The sequence below is a fragment of the Myzus persicae genome, unplaced genomic scaffold (genome assembly GCF_001856785.1).
Source record: "Myzus persicae strain clone G006 unplaced genomic scaffold, MPER_G0061.0, whole genome shotgun sequence".
Lineage (NCBI taxonomy): Eukaryota > Metazoa > Arthropoda > Insecta > Hemiptera > Aphididae > Myzus > Myzus persicae.
Window position 1 is genome coordinate 1,149,650 of NW_019100468.1, and position 13,726 is coordinate 1,163,375.

The 13,726-nt window shown below is 27.6% G+C and overlaps 1 protein-coding gene across 1 annotated transcript; it reads right to left on the reverse strand.

The window, feature by feature from the left end:
* Positions 1 to 2,728: 2,728 nt before the first annotated feature.
* LOC111028048 (lamin Dm0-like) lies at positions 2,729 to 8,882 on the reverse strand. The gene is made up of 9 exons (XM_022306614.1): positions 8,272 to 8,882; positions 7,275 to 7,395; positions 6,444 to 6,581; positions 6,199 to 6,384; positions 5,988 to 6,128; positions 5,521 to 5,913; positions 5,225 to 5,458; positions 5,039 to 5,134; positions 2,729 to 3,890 (listed from the first exon to the last, which is right to left on the reverse strand). The coding sequence occupies exons 1-9, from the start codon at positions 8,673 to 8,675 to the stop codon at positions 3,852 to 3,854; spliced, it is 1,752 nt and encodes a 583-aa protein (XP_022162306.1). The 5' UTR covers positions 8,676 to 8,882; the 3' UTR covers positions 2,729 to 3,851.
* Positions 8,883 to 13,726: the final 4,844 nt, after the last annotated feature.

Sequence of the window (13,726 nt, forward strand, 5' to 3'; positions counted from 1 at the left end):
AGACAATTAAAGACTATTTGGTATACTTGTCTATGCTATGGACTTCAAACAAGACGTATAAACTATTAACACTTACTAGCCCAATTTTAGCAAATCCCATCTGGGTAGTTCCAGGATGTTAACAATTAAGACATTTTTCTGAGACCTATCTATTATTTTTTTATCATCTTTGAATCGTCACTATTTAATCGATCATAATAATATAATTGAATGGTTCATATTTATTAGGTAATAGCTATTATACTTACATGCTAATTAATACAATTGTATGGATAATTATAACTATCGACAACAATAACGGCAATTTGTTTAAAAGCAAATAATTCGATTTTTATTAGCTCTACTTAGAGAGACTTAATAATAATATTATTAAGGCTCTCTACCTCTACAACTTGGTGATTAGTGACTGCTACATTTATAAATATAATATAAATTTAATGTTTTTAACGAGTACATCAATAGTACCTATAATAAATGTAGTAGTAGACTTTTTTCGTCTTTCTCTGGAGTAGTAAATTTCATCATTTTTTCCATTTGTGAAAGAAAATTATTTTTGATTTGAATTTCAAAACAGTTCTGTCTTTACTAAATGTAATTTCACGAGAACATTTCTTCGCCGTTTCACACTGCACTTCTTGCCATTATTATACCAAATATTATCAATTAATCTTATTAGTTATTATTCAACACACGTAATAGATGGCCTAAATAATAAATATGTTTAGTAAAAGACTGGCAATTACCATTTATAAACTTATCTAAAAATTCCAATTCGGAATTTAATGCAATATAGTACAAATTTAAAATTATTTTGGTTTACCTCACATCCCATGTGTATTTATTCTTTGTAAAATTTTTATTATATAATATATTTGTACATTTTTAATACATTTAATTTTTTTACTTCTATATATTATAGTTGTGAGTTTTTAATCTATATTAACTCTCTTTGTGATATTGGATTGTATAATATTAAATGTTAGTGTATGTATTAAGTAATTTAGTATCTAAACTGTGTAGGTGATCCATTTAGTGTAAGACATTATTTCAGGAAACATTAACAATTTTGAAAACATTTCTTATCCATAATTAAGTAGTTACAAACGAGTTTAAACTAGTTTTTACAATTTTTTATCTTTATAATTTTAAATTTTTTACTATTTTTAAAAACAACACTCACATATATTTTTTTAATTTTATATTTTGAAGCAGAACATTATGAATAGTATTTCGATCTATAGAAATCAAATTTTCAACAAGTACTCAGCTTATTGATTAATAATTATAATTTATAAGTAGTTGCCTATATATTTAAAGGTTATGATATCAGCTCCCAGAGTTCAATACCAAGTGCATTATTTTTTTGTGTGCTTTAGGACAATATATTCAGAGTACATAATTCCCTTCATGAAATTTTATTAAATTTTTTTTCAATGTTTTACAGTTCTTTTTTTAAACATTTTCAGGCCACTTTAACCAAAAAAAATAATAATACAACTAAGAGTAAGAAAGTAAAATATATTAATATGTTTAGTGCATATATCAATATATTTTACCTACTAACTCTTAGTTTTGTTATTTTCTTTTTTAGTTATATATTACTTAATTTTATTTATTATTCTATTTGTTTTTATATTACTTTGTTAATACTGTAATGTATTATAATCATTGAGCTAAATTTTTAAATAAAAGCTATAAAAAAAAAACTCAAAGGTTAGGTTAGGTCAAGGGTAAACAAGGATATTCAAAAAATTTTAACCAAGAATTTTTGTTTTTACACTTAATTGTTAAGTATTTTTCATGTGTACCAAACAATAATCGTTTTATCTTCTATCACTTAATGCAATATTGTATTTTTCTATGTCCAGCTATTTCAGATAAATTTTCTTACAAATTATTACTAATTGGTAAATTTAAGATACATTGCAATAAAATTTGTTTCCGATATACTGGTTATTTATTGTGCGTACTTACTACTAGGTAAGTTCAGCGTTTTGCACTATTTGTAGTTTAGTTAAGTGAAGTGAAAGTGTCAAAAGTTAAATAATAATTTTCCAATTGTTTATGTAATTATGAACTTATAAAAATATATTTGGTGGTTTTTTTAAGTGATTATAGGATTTGAACACCCAGTCTTCCTCGCTGCCACTAGGTATACCTACCCTTTTTTAAATATACAAAAGTATGAGTAAATTATTTATTTGTATATTTGAAGAAAAAGTTATGTCAGTTAACTGCAATAATTGTAGAGATACAGAGGGTACGTCCAAAAATGTATGTTGCTACACCACTGAAATTAATAATCATAATTAATAAATGTGGTTAAACATTTTAAATATTATCCAGAACAAAAATAATTTTGATTTGAAATTTCTTCATAAATAAAAAATTCCCGATATTTAATAAATCAAAATAATACAATTTATTAAAATAAATAATCTTACTTTAAAATAAATAAATTAATATATCTAATTTTAGGTGCATATCCAGTAGTACTGTATACAACACAAGTTGAACATTTTTTATATCAGTTATTAACAGATATAAATTACATTTAGATACTTTGTTAGTAAATTAACTTATTAAGTGTAAGTACCGAAAATTAAAAATGAAATGGCTTGAATGCTTAAAAGTAAAAAAAATATATAAATCAATTTAACTAATGAATAATAATAACTTATAATAAATGAATATATAAAATAAATTGTATTCAACTAAATAAATAATTTATGACTACATTTTCAGTTTCTGTTCATCTAGTAGAAATAAAATTACAACACAATTCTATGAACCGAGTATAATAAATTATGTCATTAACAAAACATGAAGCGCAAAACGATTATAAAGTCCATAAAAATAACTTATTTGGGTATACAATTACATTTAAAACTATAGCAGCCTTTATATGAAATGAAATGATTTTTAAGATTAAAAAAACATAAAATATGTTTGACAAATAATTTATATTTAAGCTGGAAGACAAAATGAAGATCTAATTTTGATTTTAAATCAGTTGGTATGGAAAAAAATATACAGCTGTCACTGTAAAAATAAAACCGGCCTATAACATTAGTAGGAAGTTGTTTTGTAACTAATACTTATAAAGCCGGCTAAATAATTTACTATTATAGCAAGTTTCATTTAATATGAGTACTATTTTTACATATAAAAGTTAAGTATAGGAGTCCATGAATCAGTAAACAGAACTTACTCTATATAATATTAGTTGCAAAAAAAGTTTTACTAATTGTATGAGGAAAGTATTATTTTTAATTAAACTACTACGACTAATATTTGTAAATGTTTAAATAACAGTTATTTATTACTTTATTATTATTAATGGTAATATTCAAATCATAAACAATTAAAAAAAAATAAGATCTTTGTACATGATCGTTTTACAACATTATGTAAAGTTTAACATAAATGAGCTTTTGACTTAATATCATAATAATATTATATTTATTAAGTACAATTTAATGTATGTATAAATTAAATAGTCACAAAATTATTTATTTTTTACTTCATACAATCTAAAATGGGATCAGAAGTTCAATTTCATTTTGTTTTCTATTTTAACCAGTAATTTAGTAAAATATTGATTTTAGATTTTGTATGGATCATTTAATAGTGTATAAAGCAAAATACAAAAAAAAAAAAAACATAAAAATAAAAGTAAGTAAAATAATAATAAATATTAGTATAAAAAAAATTACGCGCTTTAAAAAAAAATTAATGACAATTAAAAATCAATAATTAACACGTGATAAACTCTGATTAACTACAAGTGTTTTTTTTAATATTTTTATTTTTTGGATAGTTCTTATTTCTAAAATATTGAGTAAATATCTTCACATGATAACACATTTGTCGTTGTTTTGAGGATCACCCTAAAAAATGTTTAACATTATAGCAATAAAATACCAATTCATAATTCATAACACATATTTTACTTAATTTTTATACTACGAAAAATTATTCAAAAGTAAATAAGGTACAATACTATCCTAAATTCAATCCACATACCTTGCATATTATTCAAAACCACATTAAAAGTTTAAGATAATACGGAAACCCAACTATGGAAACAATACTTAACTTACTCTTAAATAAATATATTTATTTCAATATTTTAGATTATGGAATGTCAAAGGAAATTTTATCCATTAATTTACAAGCCAACTACCTCAGTAAAAATAAATTTTTATTTTAAATCCAGCTTATTATTTTTAAGAGGACGCCTCAACCATATGTGTTGTTTCGGTCTTACAAAAGCACAACATACCAAATTTACGCTCAGTAATTCACGTTTTATGCCGTTAACTTAAAAATTAGAGTGAATTAAAAAATTAATGAATTAGACCTATTATAAAACTTGACGGTCAGAACTTTATCTGTGTTTTGTTGGAAGATTTTTTTACAATAATTCAGTTTTTAAGTAAGTTATGAATATTTTTAGTTGACATTTATTATACAATCATACACCACATAAAAACTGAATTATCGTAAAAAATTTTTTAACAAAACATGGATGAAATTTTTACCAACAAGTTTCATAATAGGTAAATTCACTCTACACTCTAATTTTTAAGCTAACGGCATAAAATGTGAACTGCTGAGCGGAAATTTGGTATGTTACGCGTTTGTAAGACGGAGACAACACATGCGGGTGGGGCGTCATCTTAAAAGAATGTTTAAAGGGCAACTCAACATATAACATAATTGTTTTAGGTTGAAATTTGTTCCATTCTTAGAATAATATTGGAACTCCATTTTATTTTTCATTTAATTATGGGGAGTTAATAACACATCACCGGGCTTGTCTTTAACATGTCATAGTTGTCCACTTCACATAATTATTTACCTACATTAAAAATATTAAACTATTAATTTGTTTTATTATTATACGATATTTTTATAATAAAGACTGAAGTGGAACCAAAAATGTAATATATATATGTTTTTTAAATACTTGTTATTTTTGTATGAACAATCTTTAATTTGATACACATTAAGTAAAATAATTTTTACAACTTACTGGTTGATGGAACAAATCTGTTTCATAATCCCCAAATCCTTCATTGGCTCGTGAATGGGAAACCTGTCCTTTTTTAAGTTCATGAGTAGCTACTTCCTGAAAATGAATTTAATACAGATTGTTAATTGTTATTAAGGTTTAACAACATAACTAATATTTAAAGTAATTAATTTAAACTTTGCATACTTGTCCCTCAGGATTTAAAAGTATTGTAGCCATAAGATCACCAACAACCCAAGCTTGAATGTTCATGACAATTGATCCAGCACTAGGTTCATGTATCTGATTACTGGCAGTAGAAGACCATACAGTTAACCAATTACCAGCTCCTAGTTTTACCGTACGATGAAACTTGAATACAGTAGAAACATTTTGTTCAGCAGTAGTGCGAACTAATTCATATCCACTCAATGCAAATTCCTAAATAATAAATTTTTTTTTATTTCTTAATTAAAATATAAATTTGAGTATTTCATTTCTACCTTTGATCCTTTGTTGTATAATTTTACGAACTGTCCATCTGGACAAACTTCACAAATCTCAATGTCGCCAGTTGATGAAGCAGTGATAACATTAGAAAATTCATACTCTGTTTCGTCACGTTGAAACAATTTTCTTTTTTTGCCTCTTGGACTGCCAACTACAGAAGTATTTGGAGTAATACTCAACCTCCTTTCTTCACTCTCTAATAATTTTCGATATGCACTAATTTCCATATCCAGTGCAACTTTTATATCCATTAAGTCTTGATATTCTTGTACTTTCTGGGACATATCATCTTGCATGGCTGTTAATTGTTGATCAAGTCCTTGAATTTCAGATATAAATTTAGTTCTTTGCAATTCTTTTGATCGTTCTAAATCGGTAAATTTCCTCTAAAAAAATACAAAAAAAGTTTTAATCTTTTTTTAGATAAGAATTTAGAAAAATAAAATAAGTGTAAACATACCAAATAATCATTATTAGAGGACAATAAATCATTTATTTGTTGTGTTAATTCGATTATACGTGAATTTCCTGCATTGATATCTTCTTGTGCTGCTTCCAGAGCTTTTTTTTTGCGTTGCAATTCATTTTCCAAATTTTGAAACTAAATAATTAATTTTGTTTTTAAATATTTATTAATGATGGGTATTATTTTTATAAAATGCTAATTATACCTTGCTATCAAATAAATCAGAAATTTCTTTCTTGTTCCGTTTAACATCTTCTTCAGCTTGTTGTCTTAACATTTGTAATTCAGACTGTAATTTATCTTCGTATTCTTTAACTAAACGCCCATCAACTTCTGTAATAACTTCTGTACGACGGCTAGTTCTTGTATCATTAAGTTGTTGTTTATGAACCTATAAAAAACATAAATATTCAATACAAAAAAATATTATATACCATGCATTAAATTTACCTCTTCTTTGAATTTGAAATTTTCCATCATGCTTTGTAATTTGTTTTCAATTGTAACTCTTTGTAAAATTTCTTCTTCTAATACTTTTTGATTATCCTTAACAGTTTTTTTCTCTATTGCTAATTCTTTGGTCAATTTCTATAAGAAAGTACAAGTAAAATAATTTAAATAATTTACTGTATTATACTGATTTATCTTATAAGTAACTGTAAAAACATAATAAAACTGGAGCATGAGACATGGTAGAAATTAAAAGTTGCACGTTCATAACCCAATATTGTTGTTAAGTTGAATCAGCAATACTTGTGTACAAGTAGGTGACAACCTACAAATGTATATGCCAAATCATGCTTAATATCTACCACTCAATTATGCCATGACGTAATAATAGTTGTACAAAAATTTTTTTGAAAAAATTCTTGAGTTAGTTGAGTACTTCACTTGACTTCAACTAAATAGGTACTCAAATTTACTCAACTTAAATAAAATACTCGAATTTACTAACTATAAAATAGTAAAAAAAACTAAAAAAAAAACTATAAATATCTTGAAATCTAGATAACTTTCTAAGTCTATAACTAAATACTTAGATAACTTACATATAATTAATAAAACTTATCCGTTTACTTGACAAATTTCAAATACTCCTGCAATTTCGTACTTGGAAAATGTTGAGTACACTGGAAATTTTGAGTTCTAGACTCTAAAAAGATATTGCTAGACTTAACCCTACTTTGCTTAATTTAACTACAATAGCCTAATAACTGCTGACATATTTTTAATTTCGTAGTCTATAACATTCAAAATTATCATCAAATAAGTAATACTTGCCTTATTCGCGTCTTTTAAATTTTTATTATCAATCAAAGTTTGACCATATTTAGAATTTAGTTCATTAAATCTAGCTACATATGGTGTACTTTCTTTCAATTCTTTTGTAGCATTATCAAGCCTGAAATAAAATAAAATTATAAATTACAAATTACAATGTTTTAGATTCAAATAAATTTTCAATAAATGTTCTAATAATAAATTTTAAATAACATTAAATTATAGATACCTCCAAAAGAAATATTTTATTTGTAATAATTGTTTTTCTAATACCAATCTTTAGTTTAGTAAGCAACAGTGGGCAGGAGTAGCGCTCTAGTAGCACGTTACTTTATTTGTAACGATTAATATTGCTAAATACTATAATTGTATTATCATTACTTTGTCGCTACCTACAACCTATGTAGTGATAATTAAAATATTATCATAATTATTATTAGCTTAGAGTCAAATACCGTCCAGTGACCAACTACCAATTTTCAATAAGAAAATTTAGAAAAAATACATTTTTAAAAAAGTAGCAAAAGCAAGATACTTTTTAAGGGAGTATCTATAATGTTAATAAACTTAAAAAAAACAGTAGGTCCTGACTCCTGACTACTGATAAGCAAGTAAGAAAAAATGTTTAATTACAAATTGATATTAGCTGGGAATCAATAATAAATGTTTAAAATAGTATTATTCTATTATCTGACAATACAATTAATCTTTATCATGTTATCAAATTTAATAATTAAGTTGAACATAATAAGATATAACATGTTCAAAAGTGAAAAATATAAAGCATGATATACTTTAAAACCCTATGTTTATTCTATTGATATTCTACTCAATTAGTAGGTAATTACTATAATTACAAAAATATAACAAACTTACCTACCTAAACAGTAGGCGCAGTTATATTTTTTTTACTCAAATATCATAATTATTTTTTATATTATGTCTAGAAATATTTAATATTAACATTAAATTGATTACAACCTGGCATGGTACTTACTTTGTTTTGAGCTCTTCGACTTCTAAAGTTTTACGCCTAGACTCTAACTCAAGACGGCTCTTTAGTTTAGCTTCACGGTCCAACGCATTTCTCAGATCCTCAAGCTCGGACTCAAATAGTATCTTCACGTTGGACACTTCCCGGGTTGTCACCTCCTCCGAAGAATGGAGCTCTTGAGTCAATTTGGAGTTTTCAGTTTCCAAGTACTTGACGCGGTCAATGTAAGCGGCCAAACGGTTATTCAAATTCTGTAACTCATGTTTTTCCTGAATACGACTGAACCTAGTCGGGCTCAATGTTGCCGTCCTCCTGCTCTTCTCGCTGTTGGTCGTGCTGGCCGTGGATTCATCCGGTTGCGGAGTATTCCTGGCCGCGCCGCCTTTTCTCGATGCCCTCTGCGACATTTCAATGGCCGGTGTTCGATCACCACCACTATTCAATTAACCGCATAAAACGCGTGAGAAAAAAATGTAAATCCCTCAAAAGCGGAGCTCTAGTAAGACCGATTTTTAATAATTACTATTTATAATTATGAACGTAACAAAATACGAAACCGGTTACAAAAGCCTAAAACACTGCGTACAAACACCAAATAAATTTTAGTCAATCGGCCGCCGGGCAAGCTGCAGTATACAGTAATACAGTATACACAAAAATCTTAACGGGGGTCGGAAACCCACGCCTACAAGCCGCGGGACGCCGACTCGACTTTTACAGTGTAACCAACTTACTCGTAAAAAGTGTTAATAGTTGTAAGCATAGACCAATATTAAAGTATGAACGACACTTAAGCCGCGGTCACACGATGATAGAAAAACGCGATGGTTGGTTTCGCAACAGTTTATTGCCGAATGGTTTATTGTTACCGTACTAAATCCACGATAGTGACTATCACACTATCTACTTATTCGCTCTCACGCTATCATGCATGATGGTTCTTGCACGACGGCGGTTGTCGCTTGTTTCTATCATCGTGTGACCGCGGCTTTATGACATCACCTAGAGAGAGAAAACTGGGGACGAGATGGCTGACTGCTGAGAGAGAAAGAACTATGAGTTCGGAATATTCGGGTTATATTACTACTCTAGGCGTTAAGAACGTTACACTGTTTCCCTCTTATTCTATCTCGTTCTCATGGACTTCGGTCGGCGAGGTGGTGCTGTAGGCGCTGTCTCGTACTCTAGTGTCCAATTGTAAATTAGTATTTAGATTATACTTTTATCTATGCTTAGGTCATACACATATTGTAAAATATGGCCTAAGAATCCTATGGTAGTGACGCGAGCTAGAGTGTTATTTTTCAACTCCAGTCACCGACAATTTTTTTCATACTTTACTTGTCTATGGTCACTGAGTCAGACCACGGTCCGGTTACAATAATATTTTAACATGGACCCATAACTGATGCTTAAAATAATATGTTTATTGCATAAGCTTTAAATCGTAAACGGACAAACAGTAGACACACCGGACGCCGGTTAGTTAAACCTGTGAACACTCGGCCGGTCCTCGTCTTCTAGCACGGAACGAGTGACGTATATCATAACTCATAAGCAATGTTTTTATGTTTATAGATAATTATTTAATTATTTAACCATGTATAATAATAGCATCATTTCAATGCAATTATCAACTAATATCTATAAACACTTTAAAATATTAACAAATCTTATGTCGCTGATGATTGATCAGTGATCATGATTCACTAGTCAAGACACCGCGGCCACCGCTCACCAATTACGGCTGTCAAGGGGAAATGGCACTTTAAACGATATGCATTTAGCACGAACAAAATATATATTTATTTACTCTTATTTTAGTATACTTGCTATCAGTGGCGTACACGGATATTTACAATGAGAGGGTGTGTATAAAAAAAATATATGTATACATGTCAAAATATTTTTAATTTTTATACATCCACTTATTATATTAGACCTATACAGTAAGACAATAACAACGATGGTTGGGGGAGGGGCGGACACCCAAAACCCCCGTGTGTTCGCCACTGCGTGCTCATACTGCTATTTACCATTTAGTATTCACCAAAATTAAATGTCATCATATTTTATTTTATTAAAATAATAATAATAATCGTGAAATTTACTGTATTATTAGGTACGTTAGTGCTACTGTGAAACTGAAGTCACAACAATTCGTGTTTGTCGGACATTAAAATAATACGGATTAAATTTTTTCGGCCATACTAAAATCATTTATTTCAGCGGCTAGATTTGGTTGGTTTAATAAGCCAAATATTAATATTTAACGTTAATACAATACATACCTATTATTGTTGTTCATTATTAAATTACGTGAAAACATGTTTACGCGTAACTATATACCTATAGGTGCTGAGTAATGTGTGGCATGTGCTTTGAATTATGCATGAAGGTCTTCGCTATCCGCATTATACGCGCACAGGTATTATATTTACACGCATGTCAAAATGTCAAACGTATACATACCTAACTATTATGCATTAGATAAGAACTACAATGCTCTAGGGCTATACACCAAGTCACCAAGATATTACGGCGTACGACGTTTATACACGTTCTGTTTGAAAGCATTCGTTGTAAGTTAGTTGGTACCTATACTAAACGTTGGGACTAGTCGAAGGTCAATTTCGAAAAAAAGATGATCATTGGCGATGAAGTCATGAAGGCGAAGGCATGTCTCTGTCTCTACTCACAGCGTTACCAAAGCTTACCACCAAAATACCTAATTTTGTCATGGTCAAAATATACCTAGATGACAATTATAATAATAAAAATTACACGATACCCACATGGGCTACCCACGTAACTATACTGACAAATGTGGTAAATGCTTGTTGCTCATTCTACGAATTATGATAAGTATATTTTAGTATTAAAATGTTATAATAAAGGATCAATGTATCTATTGTGTACACAAATATTAAATGTGGTATAGAAGTGTCTTTTGGATTTTGAGCCGAGCGATAAATGTATCGATTTTACAATGATTTGTCTTATTATTATTTAGTCTAACTAACGTCGATAAAAAATTGTTCGCTTCGTCAAAAATCTCGAAAATGTATGACAAGGTTCCTCGTAAGTTGTTGTTAGTCGAAATTAAAAAAAAACAATTGAGCTGAAATCCACAAAAACTTTTTATGAGCGTTTAAATTTTGAATTTTGACAAAATTCGTAAGAATCACGAAAATTAGCAAATTATTTTTAATTAGAAAATATAGTAAAAATATATAATATTTTTATGAGACATAAAAACTGTTTATTTTTATATCTCAGTTTTAAAAATTTAATATAAGATTCCTTATGGGTTTGTCTATCTTTATTAAAAAAAAAAGTTCTACTGGAATGTCAAATTTTTATGAACGTTTGAAGTTGACATTTTTACAACATTGAATTCACAGCGATTTTCTTATTTTGTTGTAACTAAAAATGAGCAACTGTAGACACTTGAAACGTACACCATATGTTTATTTCATCAATTTCATCAATTTTCAAAATATTTTAACTCGTTATAAGCTTTGTTTAGTTTTTTTTTTACAAAAATCTATAAAATTACATTTTTTGGGTCAAAAAACGTGAAAAATTAATACAAGGCTCTTGATATATTGATTCAATACCTATATCAGTTTAAAATTATTAAAAATACATACGCAGGATTTTTTTTAAAAGCAAATTTTTTAAATTTTCTACTCGCAGAGCAACGTCTATTTACAAGCATTTTTTAACGTGATTTTCACAAGAATTTACAGCCTAGGCGAAAACCACCATACAGTGTAACTATTATATAATATACAATACTAAATATAGTATATTTAATCAGTGGTATTAGTGTATTACATCCACTGCCAATGCCTATACCTAACCTAATATATTTTAAGGATGACTCCACATATACGATATGTGACTCATAGGTTATTAGTTTATTACCTATTTAATAATTACAATAGGATATTCAGTAGTGAGCAGCCAAGTACTTAAAACTCTGTAGATAAATTAATTAAAACTATAAAATAATTTATTTTTGAGTTATATCCGTTAATCATAGTGAGGTAGTTTGGATGGGGGGGAGGGGACTTTGTTCAATTATTTACTTTAAATGTCTGTAAAAAATAACTTTTAAAATATTTGTTTGATTTTTTAGTTCCAGACATTACGTAGGTGTTTATAGTATGAACTATTTATGAGAATTAATAATTTTCAATTTTCAATTACAGCTATAAAAATCGAACATTTAATTGTTTTACTACAGCTTAATTTCAACATTTAAAAAAATTTATCAAAATTTTAACTTTAATACATATAAAAAAATCGTACCTATGTATCTTTAATACTCATCAAATACTATAATAACAACTTATAAAGAACCTTGGATTAAGTTATCAAGCTTTTTGAACAAACGAATAAAATGTTATTGAAAAGTATGGAATTAAAAACTAAAAAATGTACAAATTACAAATATGGCTATATATAACTTGTCAAAATATTTTGAAAATTTTATCAGGTAATAATAATGTCTAAATAAAAAAAATAATGTATAATGTATTATGTATATAATAAACGTTTGAATGTTTGATGTACATCTCATGTGCCTACAGTTAATTGTTTTTGTATAATGTATAACAACAAAATAAAAAAATCGTTGTATAAGAATTTGTTAATTTACGAGTGAATATCAATTGTGGCAATGTCTTACTTCAAACGTTCTTCAGAAAATATCAACTAATAGATTCACTTTCCTATACCAGACAAGTTGCCGTTGAAGAAAATCGAAGCACCCTTACTGCCCCAAACGGCCCAAACAGTGATATCACTCAAAAATAAATACAAACATCAATGTAAAATCAATACATTCATCGCTCCTCTCAGAATCTATAATTCTATAGGTTGCTAAACTCTATTGCTTCCTTTTATAAACATAACAAATTACGGGAAAACGAGAACTTTTACTCAAAAACAGTTTTTTGGTTTTTGGTGGAACTCTAAAAAAAATTACAATATATCATAGACTTATAAAGAGTCTATCTCTACATATCTAATAACTAGACACAGAATTTTGACTCGTTGAGCTATTTATGGCGTATGAAATTTTCGATTTTTATGAGTTATTTTTTAATATTATAATGTCGATAAAAAAATACACCAAAACCATAAAATGTAATACAACTATACAAGTTTTTTCATTGATTGTTGTTAGTGGAAATTAAAAAAAAGTTGAGTGTAAGTGTAACTATAAGATAATTTTTTATGGTCTATACTCTATTATGATATTTTACACGAACCTGTATTTTAAGTAAGTGGGTCTCAAAATGTTGTTTAACATAATCGTCCAAACAATGTGGATTCCCCATTTCCACCTTGTGTCCTAATATAATAATATTTAAAAATAGTAATAATAATAATAACATTTTTAATATTATTCTATTATTATTATTATTATTAGTAATAATATATATTT

Excerpts from the sequence above, each read along its gene's own strand:
- LOC111028048 (XM_022306614.1), bottom strand. The coding sequence starts at position 8,675 with ATGTCGCAGAGGGCATCGAGAAAAGGCGGCGCGGCCAGGAATACTCCG. Across the intron at positions 7,396-8,271 it reads GTCGAAGAGCTCAAAACAAA|GCTTGATAATGCTACAAAAG; the intron begins GTAAGTACCATG and ends ATTTTATTTCAG. Across the intron at positions 5,914-5,987 it reads CCTCTAATAATGATTATTTG|AGGAAATTTACCGATTTAGA; the intron begins GTATGTTTACAC and ends GTATTTTTTTAG.